This window comes from Sapajus apella, unplaced genomic scaffold (assembly GCF_009761245.1).
Source record: "Sapajus apella isolate SASKATOON/1434 unplaced genomic scaffold, GSC_monkey_1.0 scaffold14, whole genome shotgun sequence".
NCBI classification, from domain to species: Eukaryota; Metazoa; Chordata; class Mammalia; order Primates; family Cebidae; genus Sapajus; species Sapajus apella.
In genome coordinates, this window is record NW_022436954.1 from 14,916,860 (window position 1) to 14,932,241 (window position 15,382).

Below are 15,382 nucleotides of genomic sequence, written 5' to 3' on the forward strand. Positions count from 1 at the left end.
GTCTGAGGGGGCGCAGATCACTTGAGGTCAGGAGTTCGAGACAGCCTGACCAACATAACATGGTGAACAATCTCTACTGAAAATACAAAATTTAGCCAGGCAATTTGGTGGGCACCTGTAATCCCAAGGCTGAGGTAGGAGAATCACCTGAACCCAGGAGGCAGAGGTGGCAGTGAGCCGAGATCAAGCCACAGCACTCCAGGCTGGGAGACAGAATGAGACTATGTCTCAAAACACAAAAAGCAGGGGGAGGGGAGCGGGGAAACAGTAGACATCAGTACCTACTTGATGGTACAGTTGGGAGGAAGGTAAAAACTGAAAGCTACCTATCAGGTATTATGCTGATTACTTGGGTGACAAAATCATCTGAACACGAAATCCCCAAAACACACAATTTATCCATGTAACAAATCTTCACATGTACTTCTTGAACCTAAAATAAAAGTCAGAAAGAAAAAAAAGTAAAAAATAGTAACAATGTATCTCCTTCAGTAAAAGTAGTTTCAGCTAAAGTCCAATAATAAATGAGCAATCACTTTTCAAATAAGTGTGCAGGTTTTAGCTGTTTCAGGAAACTCCCCAGTCCAAAATGGCAATAGTTACCACTGTTAATTCCAAATCTTTTGCAGAAGGCATTGCTCAGAAGAGACATTTTTCCTCATGACTCCCTTTTTAGAATTGGAGAAGCATCGCACAGAAGCTCTCCAGCAGTTTTTCTTTCTTGTCTCATGGGCTGGAATTGTGTCACATGCCTACGTAAAGCACTGGAAAGTGAAGAGCATTATTATAATTGGTAATTCACACCTATGGACTGGACAGATTCCATTTTGCCCCAAACACATGACCACCTCACACCAGAACCACATGGATTTCTATTAAAGAGGAATAACATAGAACATAGCTTCTTTGTGGGTAAATAATTGCCTACCCATCCAACAGGCCTTCATTGATAACTCTCTGCCCTCTTGTATCTTTAACTTCTCTTTCTCTCTCCCTCTCTCTCCCTAGCTTCTTCCTACTAGCATTTAAACATAAATTTTCCCCCTCTTAAAAAAAAGCTATCCTCAACCCCACTTCCCTTTTTAGTGACTAATGTGATTCTATGCAACCCCATGTAGTAATATTATCCCTGTTTTGCACAAGAGGAAACTGAGGTACAGAGAATTTGGGCAACTTACCCAAAACCACACAGCTTGGCCAGCAGTTAATAAAGATAACCAGCATTATATCAGCGGTGGAAAATGCAAACATCTCTCAATTTAGTTCAGAAAATACTTTCCAAATATTTTCCATTCTTAATGTACTAGATGGATTTCACATGCTATCTTTTGAAATTCTCCCCAGTAACCTTTATTTAAGGCTGCTTTACAGGCTTGGCATATTAAAGGATTTTAAGTGACAAGCATAGAGCCATATGGTAAATAGAAGAATTTGAAATTATACCAAGGTTATGTCTACTATGTATTATTTCTCCAAGACCCTACCAGATCCCCTTTATGTAGAGGATGTCCCTGGTCCTAAGTCTGAATTCTGCTCAGTCTTCCCTTCCACTCTACAGGCATCAGGAAACTTCCAGAATCAAATCTTCCAAGATAATGCTGAAGCAGTTCCTCAGGATGAGATCCAAAGGTAGGAAAGGAAGGTGAAAGGCATTTTCTTTTCTCTATGCCTCTTTTATAAACTACTGATGCCCATGTTATCTGACGGAGGAATTTGTTCTGCCTGCCATTGGTGGTCAAATCAAGTTTGCAAAGCCACACAAAGCTGGTATGTGTCAGCACCTCCTCTCCCATCACCACCCAATGGATGGGACACATTATGGAATCAGTATCTAATTGCACATAATGACATAATAGAGCTCAGGCATAGAATTAAATCAATCTGGATTTACATTTGAACTGCCAGTTATTTGCTTTTTGACCTTGACCAAATGATACCCAGATTGAGCATCAATTTCCTTACACATAAAATGGAATGAATACCTTCCTCATGGGGACTAAGTGTGAATTAGATGAGACTCCACACTTACCAGAGTGATCGTGCTGATTATTTGTTAATTCTCAGCATATCCTCATTTCCTTTATCTCCTACAACCATTTTAGGGAATCATCCCTTCATTGTCAGATTTTTTAGTGGAGAGAAGATCAAACACTCATAGGAATATTTCATAATTATGACTTATGAATCAGCATTCAATACCTCAAAATGTGGCTTTTATCTCCTAATTTCTAGAACTCAACCATAAGGGCAAAGAAAACAAGCTATATATATGAGTTGAGACAATACTTGCCAGGAAACTGAGGCACACCATGAGTTCTGATTTCCTGTACAGAAAATGGTAACAGATAACAGTAAGCCTTTATGCTTTCCCAAGCACCATTCCAACTAAGTACTTTACATGCATTATCTCATGTAACCACCACAAAAGTCCTAGGAGCCAAGAACTATTATCAGCCCCCTTTTTACAGATGTAGACACTCAAGGCTGAGGAAACAAGCTACCTAATTAGTAAGTAGAAGAGTCAGTAGAGGCTGGGCACAATGGCTCAAGCCTGTAATCCTAGCACTTTGAGAGGCTGAGGCGGGTGGATCACCTGAGGTCAGGAGTTCGAGATCAGCCTGGCCAACATGATGAAACCCCGTTTCTACTAAAAATTCAAAAATTAGCCAGACATGGTGGCGGGTTTTAATCCCAGCTACTCGGGAGGCTGAGGCAAGAGAATCGCTTAAACCCAGGAGGCGGATGTTGCAGTGAGCTGAGATTGCACCATTTCACTCTAGCCTGAGCAAAAGAGCGAAACTCTGTCTCAAAAAAAGAAAAGAAAAAGAAGAGTCAGTAGCACTTTTACTCTTAAGCATGATTCAGATTTATAAAATTAAAGAGTATCTTTGGAGTATTAATTAAAGAATAGCAGTTTTTCACTGATGTAGACATTTTCACGTTACATTGCTCAACTCTCCCTGTAACTCTATGAGGCAAGTATTATTAGGGTTGTTTTATAGGCTCTGACTGGCCCATGCATCCATACCCCCATGACTAAAACATTCTGGGTCTAGGGTCGCAGGACCTGAGATCACTTCCTAATCACAGTCATAAGAGAGGCTGTTAGCCTAGCTGGCTCTCCCCCAACCCTTTGGTCGCAGATGTCATGGCCACAAGAGAGAGAACAGGATAAATTGGTTTGGCTACCACCTTGGCAGATGCTAATTCCAGTCATCTGGGAGATGTCGAGCATTCCCAACTCCTCACACTTGAATAATACTCATGAAATATTTTCCCAAATCCACATGTGAAAACGTTGATAAGGACAGACTAAGGATTTCTGCCCCAGGAAGACCACATAAGCATAACCAGCCACACAAATCACAGATGCTGTTTCATTCTGAATTTCCAAATTTGGATCCAGACTTCCAGGGCCAAAGAAGCTGTCTCCAGCCTGAGCACAGGCTTACCAAAAAAAATTAATAATAAAAAATTTTAAAAAACAGAAAGAGAGAGAGACCTGCTACTTCAAGATAGCTTTCATTCGTTGCTGATTTCATGATGCTTTCAATCCCAAATTTTTCTATTTTAGCTTAGTTTTCTATATTCAGGGTTTTAAAATGGTTTAGACCTCAGATCAAGTGATTTTTAAAATACTCTTCATCTGGTCATCAAGAAAGCCCAGCAAATGTGTTATAACGCGACTTGGAGAAAGAAGTTCAGTGGCTAGGTATTTTTCCCATCAATATCTGTTGAAGACTAATGGAAACCTAAGCCAGCCTTTGGAAGCTGATCTAAGAAATTCAGATTCATTTCTGAGCTCAGATGCTTGTGTCTCACACTCACAGGATGGCATGACTCAACAGAGAAAAACAAATCCAGCCCATGAACTCAGCTGTATTTAGGAAGTCTCTTACTATCATTTTAGGTCACCAGTTGAGGAAAACATCTATAATACTTAGGTTAAAAATGGATGAAATCTGCAAAGCAGCAGATAGGGATGAGCCAGTGAATGCTAACTCCATGCAAACTGCTCTCTACAAGTAAGATGCCTTGCTACTGAATGATCCGTTACTTCTTCACCTTACTAGTAATTTTTTCTCAAGATAATACTAGGGTCTTCAATTTACAGGTGAGTTATATTTAAATGTGTTTTACTGTTACAGATTTGTATGAATAATGACCAAAATACTCAGTCCACTAAGAAACACATTCACCCAGGGTATTACAGAGTCTGACTTGATAGTAAAATAAAACTTTTATTAAATTATTTTACTGACTACAAAGGTAATATATTCCCTCTGTAGAAAACTCAGATCAGAAACTTTTTAAAAGAACATTAAAATTTCCCTTAATCCTATTATTCATATAAGCATTATTATCCTTGATTTACTTTTTTCAGATATATTTTTAGTGGATATATGGCATTTTAAACAGTTTGGGTCATAACATATAAACTATTTTATATTTTGTATTTCCCCATTCAATATTATATTGAAAGACTCTTTCCACATCAATTCTTTTGCAAATAACTTCAATGTCTACTTGACATATAATAACTATAATTCATTTAACTGTTTCTCTTTATGTATATTCGGATTTTTTTACCTTTTTATTAATATAAAAAATATTGTGAAACACAACTTGTATATATAATTTTGTCTATATTTTTTTATCTAGAGTAGATTTCTAAATATAAGGAATACTGTACCAAGGGTCATAACTAGTTATACAACCCTTATTATAAGGGGTCAAACTTCTTTCTAGAATGTTTTATGTCAACACACATTCACCACTACTGAATAATACAACTGTTGTAAATCTTTGCCAATTTGTCAGTATTTCACTTTTTTAAATTGCAGTATTTTGGTAACTTATGAAACTGAGGACTTCTTAGATGTTTAATGTTTTTTCTGAGAATTGTCTTTCTATTAGTTTTACCCTTATTTTACCTTAATGATGTGAGTAAATATTTTAATTTGTTAAAAGCTGCATCTATAATAACAACTGTCATACTTGTCGCAATTGTTTTTCCAGGGTGTTCCATATCTCCATGTAGCTGAGTTCATCAGTTTTGTTTTGTATCTTATACCATTATGTTTTTATTTAAAAATATCCTTTATTCGCTATGGATGAAATATATATTGATTTTATTATTTTTTGGTTTTGTGAAGATCTGAAGTCTTTAATACATGCTATTCTTTTTTCTCTTTTTCTTTTTTTATGATGGCATTAAGAAGAGACTTATTTTGTTTTGAAAAACACCTATCCAATTATTTAGAAATCTTTTATGAACTATACATAATACCTTTCTAAATATTCTTCACAAATAATATTCTTTAGTGGTATTGCTATATTTGCTTCTTATTGAGCTCATTTGTTTTCTTCAGTTTTATTTGTATTTTTAAAATATCAAAAAGCTTTTGAATTTAGTTGTCAAGTCTAATTTTTTCATTGCCTAATGTGCTTCTGTATTATCTTTTTTTCTGAAATAATTGCTTGTTCTTTATCTTGAGTTGAGTACTTGGCTCATTTATTTTCTCTCTTAATATTACCACAATAAAATAATTTAAAGATAAAAATAATGATATGCAAGGTTTTGTTCATTTGTGTTCTTTTATCAAGACATGGAGTACGTGGTAAGGTATAGGTTTACCTTTAGGATACAAAGTTTGATATATTTAATTATGATATTCTTTAATTCTTCCATACATTTGTTATTTTTCCCATTTTATATATGAAAAAGTTTAAGCACAGTGAGACTAAGATCTGTACACAATATCATGTGGCTAATAGTGAAAATAGAATGTAAAAATATAGCATCTGATTCTAAAAAACACTCTGTCCAATAAATTATGGCGCTTTTGTTTCCTCGCCTTAAAATTATCTTTTCTAAACAGGTCCATGTAATTTTTCATAGTCATTCTTAAATTGGGTTTTGATCTGCAAAATGCCCTAAAATCTAAACATGGCAGTTCTGCAAGTTAATTCTAAAGTTTCCAATACATTCGGGGAATGTTGCCTTGCATCATACTGCTTTATCCTCTTCCAGGATACGCTTCCAGACGTGTTTGATTGTATTCTTAGACAATTCCTGTTTGGAGGTGGCATAAATTCACAAATCTAACTGCCAGGGCTTATCTTACTATAGCCTCAAACATTCACTCAGTTCAGTTGATCTGAAATGTGATGGCATCATTCCTAATTTCAGTTTGAACCCACCTGTTTTATAGTTACCCTGAAACAAGTTAAAAATAACAAGAATAACAAACTCTGCACTGTAGTCTCAGGAATATGATTGGCTAGAAAAAAGAAACTAGGAAATCAACACACGAATTCAAACCTTTGCTCCTCCTCTTTTTACTCTAGTTTTATCTATGGGGAAAAAAATACCATAATGTAATTGGGAGAATATCCATCCATGTACAATTACAGGAAAAATGCCTGACATGTCAACATCATAAAATTGTTTGTGTGTATAAACAAATGTATATGTGTGTCTGTGTCTGTGTGTGTCTGTGTCTGTGTGTGTCTCTGTCTGTGTCTGTATGAGACAGAAGAGGAATGTGTGTTCATTATGTCACGAATAATATGGTGCAACTTAAAGTCTTGGGTTTATTGATTTCGGGATTACATTAGTGCTACAGAAAATAATCCTGACTAAAATTATTTTATTATTCAAAATGTGTGTGCCAAATTGCACTCGTTGTGCTATTCACAGATAAATCAATTATCCAAATGCCAAACTGGATGTATGATGCAAGAGAACAACGTAACGGAATTCATCTTGCTTGGCCTGACACAGAACGCAGAGGCACAGAAAGTCTTGTTCGCTGTGTTTACACTCATCTATTTTCTCACCATGGTAGGCAACCTACTCACTGTGGTGACAATCACCACCAGCCCAACCCTGGACTCTCCTATGTATTTTTTTCTGTCTTTCTTGTCCTTCACAGATGGCTGCTGCTCTTCTGCCGTGGCCCCCAAAATGCTATTTGACTTACTCACTGAAAAGAAAACTATCTCCTTCAGTGGGTGCATGACCCAGCTCTTTGCAGAACACTTCTTTGGGGGAGTTGAGATCATTCTGCTCGTGGTGATGGCCTATGACCGCTACGTAGCCATCTGCAAGCCCCTGTACTACCTGATCACAATGAACAGGCAGGTGTGTGACCTCCTGGTGGCCATGGCATGGGTCGGGGGATTTCTTCATGCTCTGATTCAAATGCTTTTGATAGTCTGGCTGCCCTTCTGTGGCCCCAATGTCATTGACCATTTCATCTGTGACCTTTTCCCTCTGCTAAAACTCTCTTGCACTGATACTCACATCTTCGGACTTTTTGTTGTCGCCAACAGTGGGCTGATGTGTATGCTCATTTTTTCTTTTCTTATTAGCTCGTATGTCCTAATCCTCTGCTCACTAAAGACTCACAGCACAGAAGGACAGTGGAAGGCTCTCTCTACCTGCACCTCCCATATCACTGTAGTCGTCCTATTCTTTGTTCCCTGTCTGTTTGTGTACTTTCGTCCCAGGATCACCTTCCCTATTGATAAAGCTGTGTCTGTGTTTTATACTGTGGTAACACCCATGTTAAACCCTTTAATCTACACCCTCAGAAACGCAGAGGTGAAAAATGCCATGAAGAAGCTCTGGAGCCAAATAATCTGGGATAATAATTTGTGTGATTACAGAAGATAAAAAGAAAACCTACTCATATTTTAACCACAGGTATGACTAATGAAAAGGGTAAAGGTCTTGAGGTCAGAATATGTGGGTTTACAAATGCCCATCGATGATAGACTGGACAGGGAAAATGTGGCACATATACACCATGGAATATTATGCAGCCATCAAAAACGATGAGTTTGGGTCCTTTGTAGGGACATGGATGAACCTGGAAACCATCATTCTCAGCAAACTCACAGAAGAGCAGAAGATCAAACACTGCATGTTCTCACTCATAGGCGAGTGTTGAACAATGAGAACACATGGACACAGGGAGGGGAGCACTACACACTGGGGTCAGTTGGGGAGAAATAGGGGCGGGACGGTGTGGGGTGGGGAGCTGGGGAGAGATAGCAAGGGGAGAGATGCCAGATGTAGGTGATGGGGAGGAAGGCGGCAAATCACACTGCCACATGTGTACCTATGCAACAATCTTGCATGTTCTTCACATGTACCCCAAAACCTAAAATGCAATAAAATAAATAAATGGGAAAAAAAAAAAGAATATGTAGTTTAAGTATATTTTGTTCCCCTTATTTTCTGGAATCTTTAATGATACTTTTTCATAAAAGATCAATATTTGATTAAATGACAACTAAAGTTTCTACCAATTAGAAACTTCTTCACACTTATAAATTATTAATCAGGGGGACATTGCTAGTCAACATAAAATGTTACATGGAAAATCCATGAGTTTATGTGTTTAATAGAACAATTATCTGCAAAGCTTCAGTATAGAGTATATAGCTAACAGGCCAAATAATTAAAATAAACAAAAAGCCCTAATGGCTAAATATTTTGTTGAAAATGCATAGTTTTAATCCCCACTAATAAAATCAAAGTAGAACTATTATTGTGAGAGAGAGAGAGATTGATCAGAAATGACTGGGATTTGAGGAATGAGAGTCATTAAGGAAGAACTCATCCAAAATTAATGCTGTCATGTTGCACAACTTCAGGGGTTACCTTTTACATTATAATCTGGCTCTCTCCAAAATAAATTATTATTTAATAGCATTATATTATTATAATTATGTAATATCTCACTGAATATTATACTGAAAGACTCTTAAATATTATTTAATATATATTTAATATTATCATATTATATAATAATCTTATATTAATTACATATTATATAATAATATTATTAAATAATTTATTACTAAATTATTTTCTCTGTGTAAAGCCAAAGAGGAATAGAAAATTCATCCAGGTTCGATCATAGAACAATCTTGGACATTATTTCTCATGGAGAAGATATTTCCTGAAGCACTATTTTTCTGTCAAAAATATGCTATACACCACTTCACCTCAAAAATGGCTTTTATTGGATGGATTTGTGCCTTAGCTAATAGGACCAAAGTAGCTGACACAAAAGAGAACCGGTGGCTGGGTGTGGTGGCTCACACCTGTAATCCCAAAACTTTGGGAGGCAGAGACAGGCAGATTACTTGAGGCCAGGAGTTTAAGACGAGCCTGCCAAAATGGTGAAACCCCATCTCCACTAAAAATACCAACTTAGCCAGGCACAGTGTCCATGCCTGTAATCCCAGCTACTTGGGAGGCTGAGACACAAGAATTGCTTGAACCTGGGGGGCAGAGGATGAAGTAAACCAAGATCACGACACTGCACTACAGGCTGGGTGACATCGCAAGACTCCATCTCAAAAAGAAGGGGGGAAAAAAGGGAATTGGTGGTATGTGAGTAATTAAGGCAGAAATTCTGCACATTCAAATTTGAATACAGAATGCTGCCCAACTGCAGACCACTGAGATGCGAAGTAATTTGAGATGCAGATATAGTGCAATCCTAAGAAAAATCATCCATATTTTTTAAAAGCTCTAGACCAGGGCCGGGCCAGATATCCTGCAAATCTCAATAACTTCATCTCTACCTTTGTAAGAACTGAATTAACCCACAGGACTCCACAACCATGCTTAAATCTTCAGTATATATTACATATAAATTAATATTCAACAATTTAGTAAAAAATTTATTCCAAATAGGAGATCAGTTTTTCTCAACTGTGGCTAATCCATTTTCTGGAAATATCTATGTGCTACCACCATGATTTCCAGTCACTCCTTTTTAAGGAGGGCCATGTTCACGGAAGTGATATATGTCACTTTTAGGAGCCAGCAAGCCACTCCCCAGCTTTATTGGGGAATGGCTGCAGCAAACCTGGGAGACACAAACTGACATGAAACAGCCACACGGGAACAACAGCCTGGATTACTGAGTACCTACCAGGAAAACAGCTGCCCTAGAGGATCACCCAACCCTCAGCTCAACGGATTTGGCTTAAACAAGAAATAAAATTGTATGTGTTAAACCATTGAGAGTTCAGAATTCATTTGTTACCACAGCAAAATGCAGCTTGTGCTGACTAATGACACAACTAACTTTATCTTTTAAGGGATTTACACACTTGTAACAGTTAACATAACTTTTGCAATCATCTTGATTCTCAAATAGCATAATGGGTGAATAGCAATCCTTACAAAATCAAGCCCAAATAGAGCCTTTTTCAGCTTTGGTGTAACATACCACAGTAACTGATATATTTAAACCATAAATTATAAATCATCTTCTTTTTCCCTCTACCTAAGATGTAAGGCAATACTGAAGAAAATTATACAATTATATGCTAAGGGGGTACCAAAATAATTGTGAACTCCAATATGAACTAGGTCTTCAAATCTTTCTGAGCAAAATTTCTGGCTATTATAGACAGGTTCTTTCTACACATTCTTGTTTATTTGTTTTTGTTTGTAAGTGGTTTATTTCACAGTGATAGATAACTGAAATGGACAAAGGAGGAACACAGACACAGGATACCAGTGGGCCAGCTTCTGCAGTCATTTAGGGAAGAAATGACGAACTTGAGCAGACTAGCAGAAGTGAGGATAGTAAATGGTCAGATTGAGGACACATTTTATCAGTGCAATTTTCAGGCTGAGATGCTAGGGAAAGAAAGGTATATAGAAAAGCAGCAAGCTCCTGCCTGGCCCTCCTGTCCAGACACTCCTTAGAGACAACTACTTTAGATTCCTAGCTTTCTCTTTGATAGCTACCGCCATGTTGCCCAACCAGTTGCTTATACTTTTAATTTTTTTTTTTTCTTTTTTTGTTTTGCTTTCTTAAAAAAATAAGATTAAATCATTGCATAGAGAAATCCTTCCTAACCAAGAAACAAAACCTCAAAAGCACAAAAAGACCACCAAAAAATTTTTAGAACCTGCTGCATTATTTTTAAAACGCCACCATTAAAAGAAGAGTTATAACGAAAACACTTGTAAAATGTAACAAAAATCTCATGCCCTAAATATATAAATAATTTTAAAGAAAAAGTCAAATACAGACTGGCATTCAGCTGCTTTAAGAACTTCACTTTATATTGCTGTGTTTTGATGTATGAGTTTTAGACATGTCTCATTCTCCAATGGTTTCTCAGAGCACGGTGGTCTCAGGGTTCCAAGAAGGTGAAAGGGGAAGTTTCGAGACCTCTTAAAGCCTCAGCAATGGAAATCACACAATGTCCCTTCTCGTCTGATTGGGTCAAAACAAGTCATAAGGCCAACCAGATCAAAAGGGTAAAGACACAGACTCCCTCTTTCACTGGGAGAAACAGCAAAGTCCCATTGCAAAGTGGTGAGATGTGTGGTTCTTTGAGATCATTATTATAACAATCCCCCATACGATGTCTAAAAATGCCTTTCCTCTGCACTCACAATTGATTGTTTGCCTGGTAATATTATTTTAGATTTATAACTATCTTTTCTAAGAATGAAAGCATTGCTGCATTGTCTTATAGCTTCCAGTACTGTTAACAAGGGTATGTCATTTATATTTCTGTTCCTTCATATGTGATCTCACATTCTTCTCTGAAATCTTTCAGGATCTACTTATCTATTGTATAGTGCACTCTTGACATAAGTAACTCCATCTTACAAAAAGATCCGCCTTACATTTCATAAGGTACTTTGTCAACTGAGACCAGATGTTTTGCCCAATCAATAAAAACTGCACCCAGGCCAGGTGTGGTGGCTCACACCTGTAATCCCAGCACTTCGGGAGGCCAAGGCAGGAAGGTCACCTGAGGTTAGGAGTTTGAGACCAGCCTGGTCGACAAGGCGAACCCCCGCCTCTATTAAAAATATAAAAATTAGCTAGGCATGGTGGCTGGCACCTATAATTCCAGCTAGTTGGCAGGCTGAGGCACAAGAATCACTTGAACCTGGGAAGCAGAGACTGCAATGAGCCAAGATCTCACCATTGCACTCCAGCCTGGGCAACAGAGTGAGACTTTGTCTCAAAAATAAATAAATAAATAAAGACTACATACAACCAGATAGGAACATAACCAAGCACATGCCTCCACTCTCAGTCCTCACCAGAGGACTCTGTGGCCATAAAAAGAACAGGACTTCAGCAGCTTGAATCAGCTGTCTTAACAGACACTGTCTTGTTGTCACTTGTGAGAAGCACCTGGCATCTGCCACTGAAGGCTCTGCCCACATCAAAGATGCTTTCTTGCAAGACCAATGGACCACTTGGCCCAGACAAGGAAATTCTTTTTGTCTACATTGCTCTCCCTGTACTGGTTTGTTAACCTCTCTTCCTATTCCCTTCCTCTGGATGTTAAATATTACTTTCTTTGTTGTGGAATGTTTAATCTATAACATTTATATATTAAGTGTATTATTATGTAGGATTTGCAATATTGACTTATGGAATGGGTTGTTGGGCTCTGTGCCCAAGTGAATGGGAAGTACTAAGGAGAATTGCCTCCTTGGGAAATCCATGTAGCTTGAGGCTTTTATGATTGAGATGCCATCAATAAAAGTCGGACATCACAGAGACACAAGTGTGCATGGTGTCGGTTATCTCTGACCTTGTGCTGCTCATGGGATCTACTACAGTGTGATGAAATTTCATAACATGACCTAGTGTGAGTTTTCTTTTTTTCTTTTATCTCCTCCTCTTTCTGTTTTTCATTTACTGTGTTAAGCATCAGAAGGTCATTTTAATCTGGAAACACATATCCTTTGGTTTGGAAGTTTTTCTGATATCGTTTCTTTGAAATATTTTCCACAAATATATTTTCTAACAAAAAAAATAGAAGAGTATCATTATTTTACATTTTAGAACATCTCTTAATTTCAATAGCTTTATGAGTATAAGCGGTTTTGTTTACATAGGTAAATTGTAGAAAGGTGAAGTCTGGGCTTTTAGCGTACCTGTCACTGAATAGTGTACAATGCACTCAATAGCTGACTTTTTTATCCCTTGTCGCTCTCTCACCCTTCCCACTTCTGAGTTTCCAATGTCCAGTATACCAGTCTGCATGCCTTTGTGTATCCATAGCTTAATTCCCACTTATAAGTGAAAACATACAGTATTTGGTTTTTTTCTTCCTAAGTTACTTCACTTAGGATAACAGCCTCCAGTTCCATCTAAATTCCTGCAAGAGACATTATTTAGTTATTTTTCATGGCTGAGTAGTATTCCATGGTATATACATGCCACATTTTCCTTATCAGTTGATGTTCACTTAGGTTGACTCCATATGTTTGCAGTTGTGAATTGTGCTGTGATCAACATACACGTGCAAGTTTCTTTTTAATGTAATGACTTATTTTCATTTGGTTAGATTCCCAGTTGTGGGATTCCTGAATTAAATGGTAGAACTACTTTTAGGTGTTTGAGAAATCTTCATATGTTTTCCATAGAGGTTGTACTAATTCACATTTCTACCAACAATGTTTAAGCTTTCCCTTTTCACCTCATCCACACCAACATCTATTGTTGTGGCTTTAATTTGCATTTCCATAATGATTAGTGATATTGAGTATTTTTATGTTTGTTGGCCATTTGTATATCCTCTTTTGAGAAATGTCTATTTATATCATTTGCTCACATTTTAATGGGATTGTTTTTTTCTTGCTAATTTATTTGCGTTCCTTGTAGATCCTGGATATTAGTCCTTGTCAAATGTAAAGTTTGTAAATATTTTCTTTGATTCTGCATGTTGTCTACTTGCTTTGCTGATTTTTTTTCTATGCAGAATTATTTTAGTTTAATTAAGTCCTATTTATTTTTATTTTTGTGCATTTGCTTTTGGGGTCTTAGACATACATTCTTTGCCTAGGTCAATGTTCAAAAGAGTTTTTCCTAAGTTCTTCTGGAATTTTTATGGTTTCAGGTCTTACATTTAATTTTTTTAATCCATCTTAATTTTTGTATACGAGAGATAGGAATCCAGTTTCATTCATCTGCATGTGGCTATCCAATTTTCCCAGCACCATGTATTGAATAGGTTGTCCTTTCCCCAGTGCATTTTGTTTGTTTGTTTTTTGGGGGTTTTTTTGTCTGCTTTATCAAAGATCAATTGGTTGTAGATATTTGGCATTATTTCTAGGTTCTCCATTCTCTTCCATTTGTCTACATGCCTACTTTTATACCAATACCCTGCTGTTCTGGTTATTATATCCTTGTAGGATAATTTAGAGTCTGGTAATGTGGCACTTCCAGCTTGGTTCTATTTGCCTAGGACTGTTTTAGCTATTTGAGCTCTTTCTTGGTTCCACATGAATTTTAGGTTTGTTTTTCTAATTGTGTGAAAAATGGCATTGGTATTTTGATAGCAATTGCACTGAATCTATAGATTGCTTTGAGTAATGTGGTCATTTTCACACTGGTTTTTCCAATCCATGAGCATGGCATGTTTTTCTATTTTCTACAGATTCTTCCAATTTCAATAACCTGTTGATACGGTTTGGCTCTGTGCCTCCACACAAATCTCATGCCAAATTGTAATCCCCATTGCTGGCACAGGGACCTAGTGGAGAGGTGATTGGATTATGGGATGGATTTCCTCCTTGCTGTTTCTTGTTGATAGTGAGTTCTCATGCAATATGGTTGTTTAAAAGTGCCTAGAACTTCCCCCTTTGCTCTGTCTCTCTCTTGCTCCCTTGCTTGCTTCCCCTGTACTTTCTGCTATTATTGTAAGTTTCCTGAGGCCTTCCAGCCACACTTCCTGTACAACCTACAGAACTGGGAGTCAATTAAACCTCTCTTCTTCATAAATTACCCAGTCTCAGGTAGTTCTTTACAGCAATGTGAGAATGGACTAAGATAGAAAACTGGTTTCAGAGAAGTGGGGCATTGTTATAAAGATAGCTGAAAATGTGGAAGCAACTTTGGAAATAGGTAACAGGCAGAGATTAGAACAGACAGAGGGCTCAGAAGAATACAGGAAGATGTGGGAAAATTTGCAGTTTCCTAGAGATTTCTGAAGGTTTTGACCAAAATGCTGATAGTGATATGGACAGAGATGGCCCAGCTAATGTGGTATCCAATGGAGATGAGGAACTTACTGGGAACTAGAGTAAAGGTCACTCCTGCTATGCTTTAGCAAAAAAAAAAAAAAAAAAAAAACTGGCAGCATTGTGCCCCTGTTCTAGGGATCTGTGGAACTTTGAATTTGACAGAGATTATTTAGGGTATCTGGCAGAAAAAAAAAATCTAAGCAGCAAAGCATTTACAATGTAGCCTGGCTGCTTCTGAAAGCCTATGCTCATTTGCATAAACAAATAAATGACCTGAAAATAAAACTTACATTAAAAAGAGAAGAGGAGCATAAATGCTTGGGAAATTTGCAGCCCAAC

General features: G+C 37.3%; 1 protein-coding gene across 1 annotated transcript; it reads left to right on the plus strand.

Moving 5' to 3' along the window:
* The first annotated feature begins 6,665 nt into the window (after positions 1-6,665).
* Positions 6,666-7,681, plus strand: LOC116554565 (olfactory receptor 4C5-like). The gene is given in 2 exon segments (XM_032282481.1): positions 6,666-6,734; positions 6,737-7,681. Coding segments are annotated over 2 exon segments (1,014 nt in total).
* Positions 7,682-15,382: the final 7,701 nt, after the last annotated feature.